This window comes from Channa argus, chromosome 24, assembly GCF_033026475.1.
Source record: "Channa argus isolate prfri chromosome 24, Channa argus male v1.0, whole genome shotgun sequence".
NCBI lineage: Eukaryota > Metazoa > Chordata > Actinopteri > Anabantiformes > Channidae > Channa > Channa argus.
In genome coordinates, this window is record NC_090220.1 from 9,627,777 (window position 1) to 9,645,104 (window position 17,328).

General features: G+C 37.0%; 4 protein-coding genes across 38 annotated transcripts in view; 3 read left to right on the forward strand and 1 right to left on the reverse strand.

Annotated features, from left to right (window-relative positions):
* dlg2 (discs, large homolog 2 (Drosophila)) overlaps positions 1-17,328 on the reverse strand; it is a 232,740-nt gene that overhangs the window by 48,569 nt on the left and 166,843 nt on the right. The window lies entirely within an intron of this gene.
* LOC137108965 (N-lysine methyltransferase KMT5A-A-like) lies at positions 172-6,965 on the forward strand. 3 transcript variants are annotated; one of them, XM_067494189.1, is made up of 6 exons: positions 172-1,458; positions 3,428-3,543; positions 3,964-4,120; positions 4,385-4,577; positions 4,741-4,836; positions 6,566-6,965. In XM_067494189.1, exons 2-6 carry the CDS (start codon positions 3,435-3,437, stop codon positions 6,812-6,814), a joined length of 804 nt encoding a protein of 267 aa, XP_067350290.1. In that variant the 5' UTR covers positions 172-1,458; positions 3,428-3,434; the 3' UTR covers positions 6,815-6,965. The 3 variants fall into 3 exon arrangements, with proteins under 3 accessions (XP_067350290.1, XP_067350289.1, XP_067350291.1); XM_067494188.1 differs by lacking the exon at positions 172-1,458 and adding an exon at positions 1,468-2,120; XM_067494190.1 differs by lacking the exons at positions 172-1,458; positions 6,566-6,965 and adding exons at positions 1,468-2,120; positions 5,378-6,353.
* LOC137109072 (uncharacterized) lies at positions 9,205-11,956 on the forward strand. The gene is made up of 6 exons (XM_067494447.1): positions 9,205-9,300; positions 9,938-10,060; positions 10,182-10,298; positions 10,412-10,534; positions 10,920-11,876; positions 11,939-11,956. Exons 4-6 carry the CDS (start codon positions 10,412-10,414, stop codon positions 11,954-11,956), a joined length of 1,098 nt encoding a protein of 365 aa, XP_067350548.1. The 5' UTR covers positions 9,205-9,300; positions 9,938-10,060; positions 10,182-10,298.
* LOC137108964 (uncharacterized) lies at positions 11,890-16,689 on the forward strand. Of its 4 annotated transcripts, XR_010912256.1 has the most exons (6): positions 11,890-12,927; positions 13,154-13,195; positions 14,332-14,394; positions 14,542-14,573; positions 14,918-15,078; positions 15,270-15,392. XR_010912256.1 is itself a non-coding variant. In XM_067494185.1 (5 exons), exons 1-5 carry the CDS (start codon positions 12,027-12,029, stop codon positions 15,485-15,487), a joined length of 1,332 nt encoding a protein of 443 aa, XP_067350286.1. In that variant the 5' UTR covers positions 11,890-12,026; the 3' UTR covers positions 15,488-16,689. The 4 variants fall into 4 exon arrangements, 3 of the variants coding, with proteins under 3 accessions (XP_067350286.1, XP_067350288.1, XP_067350287.1); XM_067494185.1 differs by lacking the exon at positions 14,918-15,078 and having other exon boundaries at positions 14,542-14,649; positions 15,270-16,689; XM_067494187.1 differs by lacking the exon at positions 14,918-15,078 and having other exon boundaries at positions 15,270-15,422.

Here is a 17,328-nt window from a genome sequence, read left to right on the forward strand (position 1 = left end):
AGAGACAGAGAGAAGAGGGGGTTAAGGGTGAGACGGAGGCTTTTATAACAGAGAGATGCCGGTACCCACTACTGTCCTACTTTCTATAAAGGAATCCAGGGGACAAACCTGTGGATGCCTGTATCATTAACAATTGAACAGATTTCCATTTGCTAGATGGGAGTATAAACACCATCTCTCATCCACAGCACTCAGGTAGAGTTATTGGAGCTGAATTGGTTTAATGAGGGAGAAGCATTAGAACAGGGATAGTAAACAAGTAGATGTAGTAAATTTATATCATACAGATATGGATGAAAGTGGAATATAATACAATACAGATTTCCCATGATCCTTCCCCTGCTATTGCTCTACTGCTCTATAGTATTGCATGCTCAAAGTTCCACCTCCAGTCACACACAATAAAGCAGTCACAAATTCTACATAAAAGCAATGACACAAATTGCACACATAATGCTCCCTCCTGATTGCTGATAGAAAATGAGCAGCTGTAATATTTATCAAGAAGCATATTATAACAGTGTGTGAAAGACGTAGCTGTAAATGAAGTTAACAACAGTTACTTTATACTCTGCAAAAGTGCACACAAACAGATTTATGTCAGTACTACTGTTAACTCTGAGAATACGCTGTGTACCTGCTGTGCAGCTGACTGACATGATGCTGTAAAAGACCAGATATTTGCTTGTTCATCAGTCCAGTGGCTGCAGCCTCAGCTTGTCCACTCATGTCTTCATCATAACTTTGATATGGCCTGAGACTGTACTTACATGACCCATATACTTGGATAAAATACAATATAGTACATAGTAATTGTTATTGAAACAACTTTACTTTAATTTTTCTTGATCTAACCTGCTGAAAGTTTTACACAGGATCTTGTTTTCTTAATTTTTGTTCTCTGGTATGCAGGTGGTTGAGCTGTGTTTGTGTTTGTGTGTGTGTGTGTGTGTGTGTGTGTGTGTGTGTGTGTGTGTGTGTGTGTGTGTGTGTGTGTGTGTGTGTGTGTGTGTGTGTGTGCACTTGCAATTCTTACTTGGTGAGGCCCAGTGGCAAGGAGCCCACCAACAGCGTGGGGCCCAAAGCCTTTGTGGGGCCCAAAATGCTGGGCCCCACAAAGATTTCATTCAAAAAGCAGCTCAGGAGCCTCCCCTAATGTTGCTCTTGCTTTTTTTTCATTTGGCCCACAAGGTCAGAAATTTTGGAAAAGTGTGTGTGAAGTGTGTGTAAAATTTATCCTCAGTACTGCCAACTAGTGCTAGGGGCTTGGTATTGCAAAAGATACACACTTTCGGAAGTGTGTAACATTTCAACCAATCAGAGTACAGCCCTGATGATAAGAAGACATTTGATTGGCTACTTCACCGTCACCGTCACCAATTTGGGATACACGCCCATTTCCTCAAACCACAGAATATTGTGCCATTTACCAGTATGAAAACTTCATGAAGGGAGCAGGTACGTTTCTTTTCTGATTTTTTTTTTACAGTTTTTAACTTTTTTATCCTCTGCATAGTTGCAAGCAGGGTACAAAGTGAAGTTGTAATATAAATTTATAGTTGCTAAAGTTAGCTACAGCATGTTGGCTGGTAATGTTAGCAACACCATACTACCTTCTAATGTTAGCTATGTTATAGCTTACAGCTTGTAAAGTGATCTATAGCTCGGTAGCTACTGCTGTAATGTTATAGATACATATCTAGCACATTTTCTCTGAAGGTTAAAATACAATTGATTTTATAAGATAAGATATTCATTTGGATCGTAGCTAGATGAGATTAGTTGCCTTTAAGGCACGTACGTCACACATGTTGTACATCTACATGTCACTAAAATCTTACTTTTAAACTTTCAAAATACATAAAATTACATGTATGACAAATATTGATCCATAAGGAAATAAAAGAATCAATCAATTTGCTTCAAATCATGGGAAGAGGCTTTTTTGTTAAAGGATCATGTTTAGTTAGAAATACATTGAAAAGAAATACATGCTGAAAAGACCCACACTGTTGCGGGCTTTGAATGCACCATGACTGCAGCTCGGTGAAGACCGCATGCTTCTTTTGGACTAAACAGGACAAAATCACTACGGCAGTAATACAAGACAATAAAGAAATGTAAGTCAACTTATACCTCAAATACTATCAATGCTAACAAAGAGCTGGTAATGAGCGTTTTTAACTCGTTTGTAAAGTGCCATCTCATGCAAGATGCTAGCGTTAGCATTAGCGCTAGCATTAGCGCTAGCATTAGCGCTAGCATTAGCGCTAGCGTTAGCTAAGTAAATGATAACACTGATAAAATTGTTCGGTGTTTCTTCAGGACAATATTCACTTGGACTTTAAGGGGTGGGAACTGTACTGCAAATGGGGGTAGGAGCAAATTTTCCCCTTTTTGAAGTACAAGTGCGTAATATTTATTATGGTAATGTGTAAAAATTAGTAGGATTCAGATTTTGGCCTTGCTCAAGGGGATCATTGAGAAGTAGAGGGGAAGGTGATGGTTTTTAGCTGACTTTTTTCACTTCTTTTTATTCATTATCCACAAATAACCTCATAAGTTTAGCCTGCTGTGTAAAAAAGAAAACTCATGACAAAAAAATATATTTTTACCTTGGTCAACAAATTAAATTTTACCTATTAGAAAATAAATATGACAGCTTTGATAAAGATGGATGTTATGTAATATTTAGAATGCCATTTATATAATGTGTGAATCTGGCATGTCACTTGTGCAAAGGGTAGGTAAATAATAAATATTAGATTCTGTTTGTTTATACTGTCTCCATGTCAGAAATAAGTTATAAATGGCCTAATCAATACATTTTAATAATGATTTATGTGTATAAATGCATACAGTTCTCTCTTCTTGGAGATGAATCCTCCTACCATTAAGCTCCAGGATTTTCATAATATCTTGTAGAAAGCACTAAAGTCCTCCATATATAAAGATGATCCTGTAATGATAACAGTAAAATTAACGCTGGAACATAACCTTTACTTAATTTACATTAAATCCAATTTTTTTGCTGTATTTCATTTATGAAAATAGTTTTATGTTAAATGCTGAAATCCCTGCTTTAATGAAGTAATATGTTTCGCTAGGTGTCCTGAATAAACCTTTTGTAGATCATCTTTGGAACATTGGATTGTTGGGTTCTCTTCTCTAAGCATCACAGTAGTTTTTTCCTATCTCAAGGAATATGGTTAGGAAAGGACAGGTTAGCAAAGAAGGAGAGGGAGTAATTTGTTTGACTATTGTTTGTTTGAATATACCTCGTGTTTTATATTTATGGTCTGCTATTTTGAATATTCCTGGGTTTCTGTTGAGCAATCTACATAGACCATATACCATGAAATATTCAAATACTCAGGTGATTAGTTAATAAGATAACTTGTGTTATGACTTAAAAACTGTTTCACAGAGCCATAATGAGTAAACGGAACTCAAGACTACAGCCTGCTGAGGATGCAAAGTCTTACATTCAATCTTCAAGGGACAAGCCTGGGTTTATAGAAAGATATATTGACACTAACAAAGGTAAGGGATAGCAGGTCTTTTACTTCTTTTCCTTTCGGCTGCTCCCTTTCAGGGGTTGCCACAGCGAATCATGTGCCTCCATCTAACTCTATCCTCTGCATCCTCTTCACTCACACCAACTAACTTCATGTCCTCCCTCAGGGATAGCAGGTCTTTTACTATTACTATTAATTTCATACATATATTAAAGCAAATATTTATGCTACATATTAGAAACAGATATATATTGGCATTTCCAGAGAAGCCATTGTGCTGATACTCAATAGGTCTAGCTGTTGGTTGTAAAGGAAGTAGGCTATACTCTTTCTTGTTATTGTTGCACCACATTTAAGTGACAAGAGGTGGGTCATGCTGTATGTTAAAGGTTAAGACAGCTCATTGTTTCTGTTAATCAAATGTATATCTAAAATAACCTTATAGGAAGAGGAGTGTTCGCTAGCCAGCCCGTCGACCCAGGTGCTTTTGTCTTGGAGTACAGGGGTCAACTTATATCAGTGGAAGAATGCCAGTCAAGACACTACACAGAGATAGAGAGTACATTTCTGTTTGAATTTGAGTGGCAAAATCATCACTGGTGGTAAGATTATAACAAAACATCTTTTGAAGAAATGTAGAAAGTCTTTAAGAGCTGAAAGTTTCGAATAGTTGATGAATTACAAAAAGAAGGAGAAATCTTATTCAAGCTATCACTTCTAAGTATTGATATTTTAAACTAGACTGAGCCAGTCTAGAAGTTTCTGTTATCACACATTATTTATGGTTCTTAAATATGTTTACACTGTGAAGCCTGATTTTTGTAAAATAACTAACATTTGAATGTTTTACCTTTTATACCTTTTAGTATTGATGCATCCAAGGAAGATGGCTCTCTTGGAAGATTAGTAAATGACAATGGCAAATCTCCAAACTGCATCATGAAAAAAATCATAGTAGATGGCAAGCCACATTTGTGCCTCTTTGCAGTTAGGAAAATAGAGATAGGAGAGGAAATTGATTACAACTATGGTGATTCAAAATGGCCATGGCGTAAAAAGGTGAGTTGGTTAAATAGGGCATACTAACTTGCGTGTGAAGTTGTACTGACTAATGTAACAACTTTTATATTTTTCCATTGTTTTGTAACTTTATGTGTGTATCCATGTTCTTTTAAGATTAAGTGATATCCCTAAAAGTAATTATTTTTCATCTGATTTCTAGGTGAAAAACAAGAAGGCCCCTGCTGTGGTAATTGGGACTTCCCCTATACACCATCCTTCCCATAAAGATTCAAAAACAGATGATGCCAGTTCAAAGGTAAAGTAGTAATACAATGATGCAAAAAATACCTGACAGCTGAGCTATCATAGACAAAATCTTCCTAGTCTTTCCCTCATGGGGCCCTCCTGCATCCAGTTAACCTAAGTGACTCATAGGCTCATTCCCTTGTGTTTCTAGTCTTCCACTTATGGGGCCCTCAAATAGTCAGTTAATCTTACACACTCAGAATTTTAAAGTTTCTCCCCTTATGGGGTCCTCCCGTATGGATCTAATTTATAGTTATTTTACATCATTGCCTTAATACCTGCCAGGGTCAAACCTCAAGTTATTATAGTCATAATGCTACACCTCTTTAGGGGCTTCATGTTTTCAGAAGGTATTTTGAATGTTATCCATTGCATCCACTTCTATGCTGTTGTCAGTCATGCAGAAAGGCCATAGCATGTGGTTATTTCTTTATGCTAAATGCTGTTTTAGAAATAGCTGACAGCTAAACAATATTAGACAACTTGTGAATCTGTAAATAACCAATGTCTGGCAGTTCTTGATGTGCTTTTGATTTTGGTCTGAATACCAGGTGGAAAACAAGCAGACTCCTGCTTTGGCAGTGGAGACCGATACATCCCCTATAGATCATCCTACGAGTGAGGATTCAAACAAAGATGATCCCAGCACACAGGTAATAAAGTAATGCACACACTAGTCACATAGCTTCTTTGTTCACCTGTACTTTGTGTAATTCTCATATGAAGATAGGGACTTGTTCACTGCTCTTCCAAAAAAGCTTTTTGATGGATAAGAGTAAACCTGACAAATCTTCCTAGTCTTTCCCTCATGGGGCCCTCCTGCATCCAGTTAACCTAAGTGACTCATATGCTCATTCGCTTGTGTTTCTAGTCTTCCACTTATGGGGCCCTCAAGTAGTCAGTTAATCTTACACACTCAGAATTTTAAAGTTTCTCCCCTTATGGGGTCCTCCCGTATGGATCTAACTTATAGTTATTTTACATCATTGCCTTAATACCTGCCAAGGTCAAACCTCAAGTTATTATAGTTATAATGCTACACCTCTTTAGGGGCTTCATGTTTTCAGAAGGTATTTTGAATGTTATCCATTGCATCCACTTCTATGCTGTTGTCAGTCATGCAGAAAGGCCATAGCATGTGGTTATTTCTTTATGCTAAATGCTATTTTAGAAATAGCTGACATCTGAGCTATCTTAGACAACTTGTGAATCTGTAAATAACCAATGTCTGGCAGTTCTTGATGTAAACCTGACAAATCTTCCTAGTCTTTCCCTCATGGGGCCCTCCTGCATCCAGTTAACCTAAGTGACTCATATGCTCATTCGCTTGTGTTTCTAGTCTTCCACTTATGGGGCCCTCAAGTAATCTGTGAATCTCACACACTCAGAATTTAATAGTTTCTCCCCTTATGGGGTCCTCCCGTATGGATCTAACTTATAGTTATTTTACATCATTGCCTTAATACCTGCCAAGGTCAAACCTCAAGTTATTATAGTCATAATGCTACACCTCTTTAGGGGCTTCATGTTTTCAGAAGGTATTTTGAATGTTATCCATTGCATCCACTTCTATGCTGTTGTCAGTCATGCAGAAAGGCCATAGCATGTGGTTATTTCTTTATGCTAAATGCTGTTTTAGAAATAGCTGACAGCTAAACAATCTTAGACAACTTGTGAATCTGTAAATAACCAATGTCTGGCAGTTCTTGATGTGCTTTTGATTTTGGTCTGAATACCAGGTGGAAAACAAGCAGACTCCTACTTTGGCAGTTGAGACCGATACATCCCCTATAGATCATCCTACGTGTGAGGATTCAAACAAAGATGATCCCAGCACACAGGTATATAAAGCAATGCACACACTTAGTCACATACTTTCTTTGTTCACCTGTACTTTGTGTAATTCTCATATGAAGATAGGGACTTGTTCACTGCTCTTCCAAAAAAGCTTTTTGATGGATAAGAGTAAACCTGACAAATCTTCCTAGTCTTTCCCTCATGGGGCCCTCCTGCATCCAGTTAACCTAAGTGACTCATATGCTCATTCGCTTGTGTTTCTAGTCTTCCACTTATGGGGCCCTCAAGTAGTCAGTTAATCTTACACACTCAGAATTTTAAAGTTTCTCCCCTTATGGGGTCCTCCCGTATGGATCTAATTTATAGTTATTTTACATCATTGCCTTAATACCTGCCAGGGTCAAACCTCAAGTTATTATAGTCATAATGCTACACCTCTTTAGGGGCTTCATGTTTTCAGAAGGTATTTTGAATGTTATCCATTGCATCCACTTCTATGCTGTTGTCAGTCATGCAGAAAGGCCATAGCATGTGGTTATTTCTTTATGCTAAATGCTGTTTTAGAAATAGCTGACAGCTAAACAATCTTAGACAACTTGTGAATCTGTAAATAACCAATGTCTGGCAGTTCTTGATGTGCTTTTGATTTTGGTCTGAATACCAGGTGGAAAACAAGCAGACTCCTACTTTGGCAGTTGAGACCGATACATCCCCTATAGATCATCCTACGTGTGAGGATTCAAACAAAGATGATCCCAGCACACAGGTATATAAAGCAATGCACACACTTAGTCACATACTTTCTTTGTTCACCTGTACTTTGTGTAATTCTCATATGAAGATAGGGACTTGTTCACTGCTCTTCCAAAAAAGCTTTTTGATGGATAAGAGTAAACCTGACAAATCTTCCTAGTCTTTCCCTCATGGGGCCCTCCTGCATCCAGTTAACCTAAGTGACTCATATGCTCATTCGCTTGTGTTTCTAGTCTTCCACTTATGGGGCCCTCAAGTAGTCAGTTAATCTTACACACTCAGAATTTTAAAGTTTCTCCCCTTATGGGGTCCTCCCGTATGGATCTAACTTATAGTTATTTTACATCATTGCCTTAATACCTGCCAAGGTCAAACCTCAAGTTATTATAGTTATAATGCTACACCTCTTTAGGGGCTTCATGTTTTCAGAAGGTATTTTGAATGTTATCCATTGCATCCACTTCTATGCTGTTGTCAGTCATGCAGAAAGGCCATAGCATGTGGTTATTTTTTTATGCTAAATGCTATTTTAGAAATAGCTGACATCTGAGCTATCTTAGACAACTTGTGAATCTGTAAATAACCAATGTCTGGCAGTTCTTGATGTAAACCTGACAAATCTTCCTAGTCTTTCCCTCATGGGGCCCTCCTGCATCCAGTTAACCTAAGTGACTCATATGCTCATTCGCTTGTGTTTCTAGTCTTCCACTTATGGGGCCCTCAAGTAATCTGTGAATCTCACACACTCAGAATTTAATAGTTTCTCCCCTTATGGGGTCCTCCCGTATGGATCTAACTTATAGTTATTTTACATCATTGCCTTAATACCTGCCAAGGTCAAACCTCAAGTTATTATAGTCATAATGCTACACCTCTTTAGGGGCTTCATGTTTTCAGAAGGTATTTTGAATGTTATCCATTGCATCCACTTCTATGCTGTTGTCAGTCATGCAGAAAGGCCATAGCATGTGGTTATTTCTTTATGCTAAATGCTGTTTTAGAAATAGCTGACAGCTAAACAATCTTAGACAACTTGTGAATCTGTAAATAACCAATGTCTGGCAGTTCTTGATGTGCTTTTGATTTTGGTCTGAATACCAGGTGGAAAACAAGCAGACTCCTACTTTGGCAGTTGAGACCGATACATCCCCTATAGATCATCCTACGTGTGAGGATTCAAACAAAGATGATCCCAGCACACAGGTAATAAAGCAATGCACACACTTAGTCACATACTTTCTTTGTTCACCTGTACTTTGTGTAATTCTCATATGAAGATAGGGACTTGTTCACTGCTCTTCCAAAAAAGCTTTTTGATGGATAAGAGTAAACCTGACAAATCTTCCTAGTCTTTCCCTCATGGGGCCCTCCTGCATCCAGTTAACCTAAGTGACTCATATGCTCATTCGCTTGTGTTTCTAGTCTTCCACTTATGGGGCCCTCAATTAATCTGTGAATCTCACACACTCAGAATTTAATAGTTTCTCCCCTTATGGGGTCCTCCCGTATGGATCTAACTTATAGTTATTTTACATCATTGCCTTAATACCTGCCAGGGTCAAACCTCAAGTTATTATAGTTATAATGCTACACCTCTTTAGGGGCTTCATGTCTTCAGAAGGTATTTTGAATGTTATCCATTGCATCCACTTCTATACTGTTGTCAGTCATGCAGAAAGGCCATAGCATGTGGTTATTTCTTTATGCTAAATGCTATTTTAGAAATAGCTGACAGCTGAGCTATCTTAGACAACTTGTGAATCTGTAAATAACCAATGTCTGGCAGTTCTTGATGTGCTTTTGATTTTGGTCTGAATACCAGGTGGAAAACAAGCAGACTCCTACTTTGGCAGTTGAGACTGATACATCTCCTATAGATCATCCTACGTGTGAGGATTCAAACAAAAATGATCCCAGCACACAGGTAATAAAGTAATGCACACACTATTCACATACCTTCTTTGTTCACCTGTACTTTGTGTAATTCTCATATGAAGATAGGGACTTGTTCACTGCTCTTTCAAAACAGCTTTTGAGTCAGGATTACTGTTTGGGTACCATGAGTGCATGTGGTTGAGGTAAAAGAGTAAATACAATTTTTTTCTAGTTCTTATGCACCCTGTTAATCTGAGAGATGCATTTGGTCATATGCATGAGTTTCTAGTCTTTCCCTCCCGGGATCCTCAAGTTCACTTAATCCAGGTGCAGTCACTAGTCACACTAGCCATTAGTTACAAATCACTTTTGTTGACCTGTACTTTGTGTAATTCTCTTATGAAGAGATGAATTCCAACTCTTTGTAATTTTATTCAATTGGCTCAATAGCAGTTGGTATCAAAATTAAAGTATATATAATGCAACACGTATTTATTTGATGCATTTTTAAAATTATATTTTTAATGTAATTCATGTCAGCCTCTATGTTGTTTTGCGAGACTTGTTGATGCCTGTAGCTGTGTCCTAAATATAACTAACGTGCTAATTTAGATGATTGTTTTTTGTCTATTCTACTTTTTTAAAATATTTTTTTCCTTTCTAATTATTTGTTTTATTACATTTAGGTTTTCACTGTTAATAGTTTTTCCCTAGTGGACTATTCTGAAACTGATGATACAGACGAAGGCTATATAAACGATGGCTCTCATACAGTCATCCAAATTAACAAAATTACAGAAAACATTCTGGTATGTCTTAAATTCCAGTAAAATGTTCATATAAGTGTTAAAATCCTTGTCCTGTGATTGATTTTTATAAAATATTAACAAAAATTGATTGCCATACCTTAACATTACACCCATTTTGCAGGATAGTGTACCAGATCATTCTGATTTTCTCCAAGATTCAAAGAGTGAGACTGTAGTGGATGAAACTGATAATGAGGATAATGCTGTTCCTAAGCTTAGAAGAACAAAAAGCATTCTGGTATGTCTCTGACACAATATCGTGTCAGTTCTGTTAATACCAACTAAGTGGATAAGGCAATTTCCAAGCATTTCCCCTGTAATGATTTTTATTTAACATAACTGTTTTTGCAGATGAATAGAATACCACATTTTTCTGATGCACTCTATGATTCAAGTGATGACAGCACAGAGTGTCCTTCATCATCACAATCTAAAAAGGCTTTCCAAAGGCCAAGAAGAAGGTGTTGCCATCCTGTAAGTCTATTTTATTTTTTATCTTACCCTTTAATGCTATTAGTTAGTGGGCAGTGCAATTCAAACTCAGAATTATAATATTGTGCCTTTGTGAATATGTTTGCATAATTTAAACACTTTTGCACTTTTACCGGAGAAGTCATTTTTTAAACTACGCCTGCGCAGTTTTATGCTGTAGATTCAAATAGTTTGCAATTTTTTTTGTCCCAATAGTTTAACATATCTCAAATTTGTGAATTTACTTTGAATGAAAGTAATTTCACTTAATGCCCCTATAGAGAGTATACTATTCTAACAGGCAGTTGACAAAAGTGTAGCCAAGTTGTCACAATAACACAATAATTTGTAGGGAAAGATATTAACAACATTTTTTTTTCTTTAAAAGATTGAAGATAGTCTTATACAATCAGATGAAGCAAGTGGAGCAAGCGAAGAGGAGTATATTCCAAATCCCAGGGAAGAAAGCACAGACAGTGATGGTAGCTTGGAATTATCCCTTGAAAAAAAGAGAGAGAACAACATTGGATCTACTAGTCAGAGAAGAAGCAAGTCTTCTAGTCAGACCCAGTCTGAGTCTAGTCAGAGCAGAAACATAGTTGTTGCAAGTTGTGATTCCACACAAAGATTTCCTGAAGGCACAGCTGATGCAAATGAGGATGAAACTGCACTCCTTGAAGAGCCATCTGTTTTTGTTAATCCAGTTTTGAAAAAGGAGGATGGGTCAAGGAGATATAATAAAAAACATCAGTGCTTGTACTGTGGACAAGTAGTTCAGAAAATGTCAAGACATTTGATGCGTAAACACAAAAATATGATTGATGTTGCCAAAGCTTTTAGTTTGCCAAAGAACTCAAAAGAAAGGCGACTGCAATTAGATTATATCCGAAATAAGGGGAACTTTGAGCACAACACTGAAGTTTTGGAGAGCCACAAAGGCAAACTCATCCCATGGAAACAACCAAAGAAAAGAAAAGAAGGACAGGAATATACACATTGTGTGTACTGCTATGGATTGTTCACAAAAACAGTGATGTGGCGACATTTCAAGGTCTGCAGGTTCAAGCCTCAGGGGAAGCCATCTAAACCAGGAAAAACAAGAGTCCAGGCATTGTGTGCTTTTGCTGAACCTGTTCCACCTGGATTAAGTGAAGCATACTGGAAGTTCTTAAGTGATATGAATCAAGACAAGATTGCAGTAGCAGTTAAAGAAGACAACTGCATTCTACAGTATGGTTACAGGCTGTTTATGAAGAATGAGAAGGTAATCAGCCAACATCAGTACATTCGACAAAAGCTGAGAGAGCTTGGTAGACTGCTATTGGAAGCAAAAAAGATTGCACTTGTGAAGACTATCAAAGATCTTATAAAACCTGAAAAGTACAATCATGTTGTCACTGCTGCAAGATGCCTGGCTGGATTTAGTGATGAAACTGGCAGATATCAACGTCCATCTCTTGCTCGCAAAGTGGGACACAGCTTGCATTCTTTGGCCATGTTTCTCAAGTCTGAAGGATTAAAGAACAAAGATAAACAAACTATCAAGGATGCTGAGGATTTTGCACAGCTATACCAAGAGAGTTGGAAATTTGACATTGCAAGCCAAGCACTAACCCAGCTTGACCAGACCAAGTGGAATTCTCCTCAACTTCTACCATTCACACAGGATGTCCAGAATCTTCATTGCTACTTGTCTGGAAAACAGCGGAAACAATTGAATGCCCTGAAAGAAGAGCCTTCACCCTCAAACTGGAAAGACCTTGCTAGAGTGACACTGGCACAAGTTATTCTCTTTAACCGCCGGAGAGCAGGAGAGGTATCCAGAATGCCTTTGTCAGTGTACTTATCAAGAGACACATCAGAAACACATGAAGATGTTAACTTGGCCCTTACAGCACTCGAGCAGAAGCTTTGCAAACATTTTATTCGGATAACCATAGTAGGAAAGAGAGGAAGGAAAGTTCCTGTTCTCCTCACTCCAGACATGAGAGAATCACTTGATACTCTGACTGAAAAGCGAGAAGAATGTGGAGTGTTTAATGAAAATGGATACTTGTTTGCATTACCACAATCTGTCCATTACCTCAGGGGTTCAGACTGCATTAGACAATTTGTGAATGAATGTGATGACATAAAAACTCCCAAAGCACTAACCTCAACAAAACTCAGGAAACACATTGCTACCCTATCCACCGTTCTCAATCTCAAGACTACAGAACTTGACCAGTTGGCAGATTTTCTTGGGCATAACATTGAAGTACACAGAAAGCACTACCGTCTTCCAGAGGGCACCCTACAGCTAGCAAAAATAAGTAAAGTTCTCCTGGCAATGGAACAGGGACGGCTAGGAGAGTACAAAGGGAAGAGTCTGGATGAAATTCACCTTGATGTGAATGGTATTAAGACTTATTATATGTCAATGTAAAAAAAAGAAACATTTAAAAAGGACAATTTCTGTCTAATCCTACTTTTAAATGTTTCACTATAACTAATTGACTTATGAAAAGGGCGAGTTTTGTAGATTAACTTTATCTACAGTCAGCAATTTATGCAGTACTTTGTTACACTCTTGATCACATCAGTTTTCAGCTTTCCAATTCATTTTATCAATTAACATTTTAGAAACTGTTGACATGGAGGAGTGTTCACAAGAGGACATAGAAGGTATGTATGTTGTTTTATCTTAAGTGGTTGGAATGAATGATCTCTCAATGGATATGAATACTTTTGACTAGTGCATGTGGATTTTGTTTGGACGATTAAATGCTGGCAGGTTTCTGTAGCTATTGACCACATTTAGGAATAATTTTGCTATTTTTTTAAAGCCAGCATCTATTTTCTATAATGTAAAATAGTACATATGAGAATTCTTTTGTTTGGGGTGTCCTTATCAAGTTTTTAATCATGGGAAACTGTCAGTGGGAATTAATATTAAGGCACCGCTGTTTTCCACTCAATAGAAAAAAGCTGTAAACTCCCTGTAGGGGTGCAGTTCTAGTGAAGTCAAAAAGCTTTTCACACATATTCCAAAGTTCAAAAGAATTCTTACAACTTACAACTATAAAGTAGTGTGGATCCAAGCCTGTTTTAATTATTTATTTTTGCCCATATATCAAGTTGCATTTTCTGTGTAGTCCAACTGAGCTTCTCTAGGTGTGGGATATGGAAATCCAACCTGTTGAGAAAATTAAGCTAAAAAATATAAACTTATAGTATCATTAGTAATTAACAAAATAAAGTAATTTCTATGTTAATCTCAGCAGCAGTGCTTCTATATTTGTTATGCTGTAACTGTCGTCATAGTTTTGTTATATATAGATTACATTAAATCACATTTGTTTAGCTTTTATCAAATGAAGAGTGAGCGGTTAGTTGGTATGTAGTACTGTTTGTGTGCTCAATATTTTGGTGTTTAAGCTGTGGACCTGCTGCTTGAAGGATTTGACCACAAAATTATTCTCCCACCCCAATTAGCAAACAACTGCACCAAAATTAAAGAGGAACAATGAGTAATTTCACATTATCTTTCAAACTTATACAATATAGGAGTGGTCTGGGCATGTGCAAATCTCACCCCTTCATGCAGAACCAGACTTTTTAACCCTTGTAGGTTGCTAACATGTAAATTTGATTTAGCACAGCACACAAAACCATGGCAAAATGGAGAAATAGAAATTGTCAATCCCACATGATCAGTTATGCATGATAGCTCCAGTCAGCTTTACTAATAGCTACTTCATATGTTAGTTCTAAATAACTGTCTTAAGTACTTGTAGTAATTTTTTTTTTACTGTACCCAGATTACGGTATTCCAGAAGAACAGGGGACCAAACATGTGGACAGTGTGGCATCCCATCAAGAAGGTACCATCATGGAGTTAGCTCATCATTAAGAGACACACTTGCCATATTAAATTATATTAATTTATACTAGCTATTCTTTTGAGCAATGTAAATCTATTGATTGATCTATTAATCTTGCATATCTAACTCTTTATTTTCTGTACACAGATACCAGTATGGCACTGGTTTCAGAGAATGAGGTCAGTGTGACATCCCTACAAGAATGTACCTCCTCATCAAGTGGCCAAATCCAGAGGAAGTTGGCTAAAAAGAGAGGTCAGCTTAGAATAGTGGTTCCTTCTTGGACCAGCAGGCCCTTTCGATTTCCAAGTTTCTTACCAGCACTTCCAGTTAGTACACAAGCAGATATTACTAGACTAGGACATCACCATCACAAAACGTTTAAAGTGCACTGCTCAAAAAATGCAGGTCATTGAAGGGCATCCGTGGGCATCACCCACTTCAGTGACGTAGTATTTTGGTCTTGTTTATAACCAATGTGGAGTTGGGCATTAAGTGAAGTATATGAACTTTAAATCTCTAGGTAACAATTGCATTAACTATGGAAGGCTTTGAAGGGTGCACAATCAGTTTACTCGTGGAGTGAAGAATGGATATGTGCGAGATGGGGGATGGAGAGGAAGATGATACACATCATACATGGTTTCTGTGTGTAGGGGGTATAATGTCCCCATTTGGAGGTCTGTAAGTATACAGTAGTTTGGGTTTAACATAGTCTTTCCCAAAACTGAATGACTGTGGAGGAGTCCTTTATGGCCTTTGAACCAATTCAGTACTGCAGTGAATATGTGATTAATCTAGTTGTGTTTCCTTTCAGGTTAAGATTTGAAGTTTTTAAATCTAAAATATAATATGATCTTCTTATGCACATTTAGGTAATCAAACTGCAGTGAAAAGAAGCTGGACACCAGAGGAATGTGCTGCAGTAGAAAAGCATTTACGAAAATGTATAGTGATGAAACAAGTTCCAGGTAAGGTGGACTGTGAACGTTGCATTGCTGCAGAACCTCAAGCTCTGGGAAACCGAGACTGGAAAGCAGTTAAATACTTCATAAAAAATCGAATTACTACCATGAGAAGAAAGGTACAGTAGAAGAGCTTTAATGAATGGGTAGAAACACAAGGCTGGTCCTTTGTTCTATACTTTCTGTTGATGCCTGTTTGAAGGTAATCATGTTTTTCTCAGTTCCTTCACCATGCCCTCTTTGGTGTCTGTTCAGCTATGACATTTTATCACAAAATTCTTCCCACTACCCTACAGATCTCAAATATTTTTCATTTATGAAGCAAGAACACACTACACACACATACAGAATTTTAGTTCAAGAGTATGGCTATGTTATTGGTTTACAGCTGGTGTCCTCTGTTCTGCAGTCTCTTTTGTTTTTTCTCATTATGCAAAAGCAGAAGTTTACATTCCCTTATTTTGAAATGGTAAAAATGGTAATAAAGTGATTAACATTTGATTTGTATAAGCCAATTTTTGCTCTTTCAAAATAAGTTGGATGCAAGTTTTTGCATCCAGCTATGTTAATATGTGCTCCATAAGCTCAAATCCTTGAGTTTTTTTTTTTTTTTTCTGAAATGTTTTGTGTAAAACAGCAAACTGCAGAAATAAAAGGGAAAATCCCTATACCGCGTGGTTTGGTAATTGAGAAGAGATTCAAGTTTGAGTATTCTAATATCGTCGTCTTCATAATGCTCTTATCTTTCATTAACTTGAAATGGCAAAATGTGAAATGTTTGGTGTAAAGGAATAACAGATGTGGAATAGAGAGAATGTAAAGTAGAATATAAATCCCTGATACTGCCCTGCATTTTCTTTAAAAACAAGGTAAAGGAAAAATAACAGAACTAATTTCTCCAGATGAAGATTTTGTTCCCTGCTAAGATACGTAAACTGGAAATATGCATGTGTGTGTGAAGGTGGATCTCATAAATACTGACCGTTAGAAAGAGACCCCACAAGCAACAAAAAAACGGGCATGAAAAATTAAGTTTTATATTCTGTGATTTAAAAGTGATATTTTTAATTCTAATTTTTTTTTAGATTTGTGTGATTTTTTATAGCGGTGTAGAACCACTGGATAGGGTGGACCCTACCAGTGGGTAAAACACTAGCGGGCCCCGCAAGGGAGGTAAACAAGTATGTGTGTGTGTGTGTGTGTGTGTGTGTGTGTGTGTGTGTGCGCGCGTTGGTGTGTGCGTATATGGCTTTTCTCTTATATGGATCATTTTAGGGACATTAGAGTATATATTTTTTCACTTATACATTTTGTTTCCTTATCTTTTCTATCTATAGTACATATTGTACACCAAATATAAACATAATTCATTTTGGAAAGGAAAGGGTTAAATAAACACCAACAAACAAAAAGGAACCAAACCCTCAAACTGAAAGAAAAAGAAAAATGCTGTGATCCTTCCTGTGAATAGTAAAATTATCTTGTCACTCCAAATGGTTAATTAAAAGCTAATTACAATCAAGTGAAGTCACATGAATATTGTATTGTGCCTATCACTCAAATTGTTCCATCAACATGTTTTCACACATGGTCTGATTCTTCTTCCCAAGTGACCTTAAATCAATTAATCAGTACATTTGTAGATTGGTGAATAAATATTAGATCTATACCAAACTAAGATATTTTACATAAGAATAAGACTGTTAAATTCATTAGGTTTTTTTTGGGTTGTCTGCTTTGTTTAAGACTGCTGCTGCTCCAGTTATCTTTCTGATCTTTTCTCAGTACCATGGAAACATAAAAAATTATTTATTTTACGATTAATATAGACAATCTCATTATTGAGTTATAGCTGGCTTATATAAGGCTGAATAACACAAACAATGCAGCAATGTTGTTTGATATTTTTTTCTTCTTGGAAAGAGAAGTTCTACTGAGCTGACTGTGTATTTAATGCAGTAATTTACAC